Genomic DNA, 2,029 nt, shown 5'->3' on the forward strand with positions numbered 1-2,029 from the left:
CCACAAAGTGATTGATGTGAGTGTATCAATTTGTAATCTGGTGTGACAAGTTTTCCTTCAAACAACCAAACTAGTCAAGGCAAGAGATGAAGGTCTTTACAGTGCTGGTTGTCATAGTCACGTGTCCCAGGTATTGCTCCTATACATAATCTCTGAAATTGATTCCCAATAAGACAATAGTGAGGAAATGCTAAGCCTCCATCTACTAGTTCTGTCAGATTAGGCATTGATGCTGACTTAGCAATGAGCTTTCCCTTATCTACACTTGTCTTTTCACCATTATTTTCCTTGTTCAGCTGTAGTTGTGCATAACATATCACTAATGCTAGGATTTATAAAGACTTTGTACCTACAATAAGGATAAAGTGTGTCAAAATAAGAACCAAACTTAATAAAAACAAATTACAGATTGAGTCTAGGTATGTAAAGCATGAGAAAGAATCATGTGTAGGTGAATGTGCATTTATCCATGTATCAAAAAATAGGTTTGGATATTGCATTTTTTAAACACATACTCAATTAATTCAATTCACTTTGTAAAGATATGGGGGATTAAAAGATAACTCAGTTCCATTTCTGCAATGGTCCCCATTTCATTTAGGTATGTTTCACAACAATGTGGGGACAATTACAGTGAATTATATCTTACTATCAAGTTAGAATCTCAATTTTCAATGTGTTCCTACCCATGAAGAGAATCATCTGCATGATCTCTTATTTTCTGAAAGTTGAGATTCAAATCCAACCTTCTGGCTGCACTCTGAATTTCATTAGCATCTTCTCCATTTTGAAATACATCTAACTTGAAACCATCAAGGTCAGCCTTATGCTTTGCTGATAAATCTATCAACTCCTCATATCCCTTTGCCCACACCATCTTTCCCAAGAAATATGCCCCTTTTGTAAAGGGTTTTTGCCCCAGCTCCCTAACTGCAACAATATTTTCTCCAATTTTCAACAATTTGGGATTCACACCATGAACATTGCAAATTATAGACTTTGGTAAATCCTGAGTAGCAGCTGAGAGACGAACAACCTGAATATAAATCATAAATAATTTAGTCCCTTTTGGTTTTGTTTAGTTCTTTTTTGATAAAAGAACTCCATGAAAAATTTATCAACAAAAACACCAAAACCATTTCTAGTAATCTACCAAGTTTGGGTAGCATTTGGCCTAGTGTTTTTCTGATTTCTCTTCTCTTTAAAAGGAGAAGTCAGGCCAAACAGAATTTTATAAAAAGCTTTAAAAAAAGTAACTTTCAAAATAAACAAAAACCCAAAATAATCTTCTATAAGATCTAATTGAAGGAGCTTCTGGTTTTAAGGAGAAGGGAAGCCCAAAAAGGTTTAGTCAATTACCTTCTACCTTAATCCAAGCTCACTAGGATGATAAATTCTCATACCTTGTTGCAGTATGCTCTTGTAACCCAGTTGTTTATGTGTTTCATGAGGATTATAGCTAACTTTATCATAAAGTTAACTTCCCAGGATAAAAACAAATTTTGAAGTCTGCCTTTAAACCCATCCTCACGTATATAAGCTTCCTATTCTTCTGGTGAAGTAAAAGTGAGATTGCTAGGATAAAGTAGTTCTTGATCTGATTTACAAAGCCATGGAACCAGCAAAGTCACTTTCTGCTTTGCAAATTGTGATAAATATGCAGCTCAAAATAGCGGGTTTACAACTGTTCCCGTCATCCAAGGAAGAGTAGCAGTTGTCACTATTGCAACATGTCTTTCATTGTCCAATGGATGATGCTTTGCATGGTTTGTCCATAATCCACCTTCATACCAGTGCCCTGTGCTCTGAAGGACACTTGTTATTGGTAAATCCAATTGATCATTTATGTTTCCATTCCCTAGAACAGAAGATTCTTCCCCAGAGAGGGAATAACAAATCGAGTGAATCTTAAACTGTATAAACTAGCTGACTGCCTATAAAACTACAGCAAAGAAAGCAAAGATACAATCCTGCCAGCTCATGAAAAATTGATCTTGCACAAAATTTGAGAAAAAGTAAATAAGTATAA

At 35.2% G+C, this 2,029-nt stretch overlaps 1 protein-coding gene across 1 annotated transcript; it reads right to left on the bottom strand.

Annotated features, from left to right (window-relative positions):
• Nucleotides 1–279: 279 nt before the first annotated feature.
• LOC114368487 (digalactosyldiacylglycerol synthase 1, chloroplastic-like) lies at nucleotides 280–1,448 on the bottom strand. Its single transcript, XM_028325753.1, has 3 exons — nucleotides 1,404–1,448; nucleotides 687–1,036; nucleotides 280–349 (listed from the first exon to the last, which is right to left on the bottom strand). The coding sequence occupies exons 1-3, from the start codon at nucleotides 1,446–1,448 to the stop codon at nucleotides 280–282; spliced, it is 465 nt and encodes a 154-aa protein (XP_028181554.1).
• Nucleotides 1,449–2,029: the final 581 nt, after the last annotated feature.

Source organism: Glycine soja, chromosome 1 (genome assembly GCF_004193775.1).
Source record: "Glycine soja cultivar W05 chromosome 1, ASM419377v2, whole genome shotgun sequence".
Classification (NCBI taxonomy): Eukaryota; Viridiplantae; Streptophyta; class Magnoliopsida; order Fabales; family Fabaceae; genus Glycine; species Glycine soja.

Excerpts from the sequence above, each read along its gene's own strand:
- LOC114368487 (XM_028325753.1), bottom strand. The coding sequence starts at position 1,448 with ATGAAACACATAAACAACTGGGTTACAAGAGCATACTGCAACAAG. Across the intron at positions 1,037-1,403 it reads CAAGAGCATACTGCAACAAG|GTTGTTCGTCTCTCAGCTGC; the intron begins GTATGAGAATTT and ends ATTTATATTCAG. Across the intron at positions 350-686 it reads GCAGATGATTCTCTTCATGG|GTACAAAGTCTTTATAAATC; the intron begins GTAGGAACACAT and ends TCCTTATTGTAG.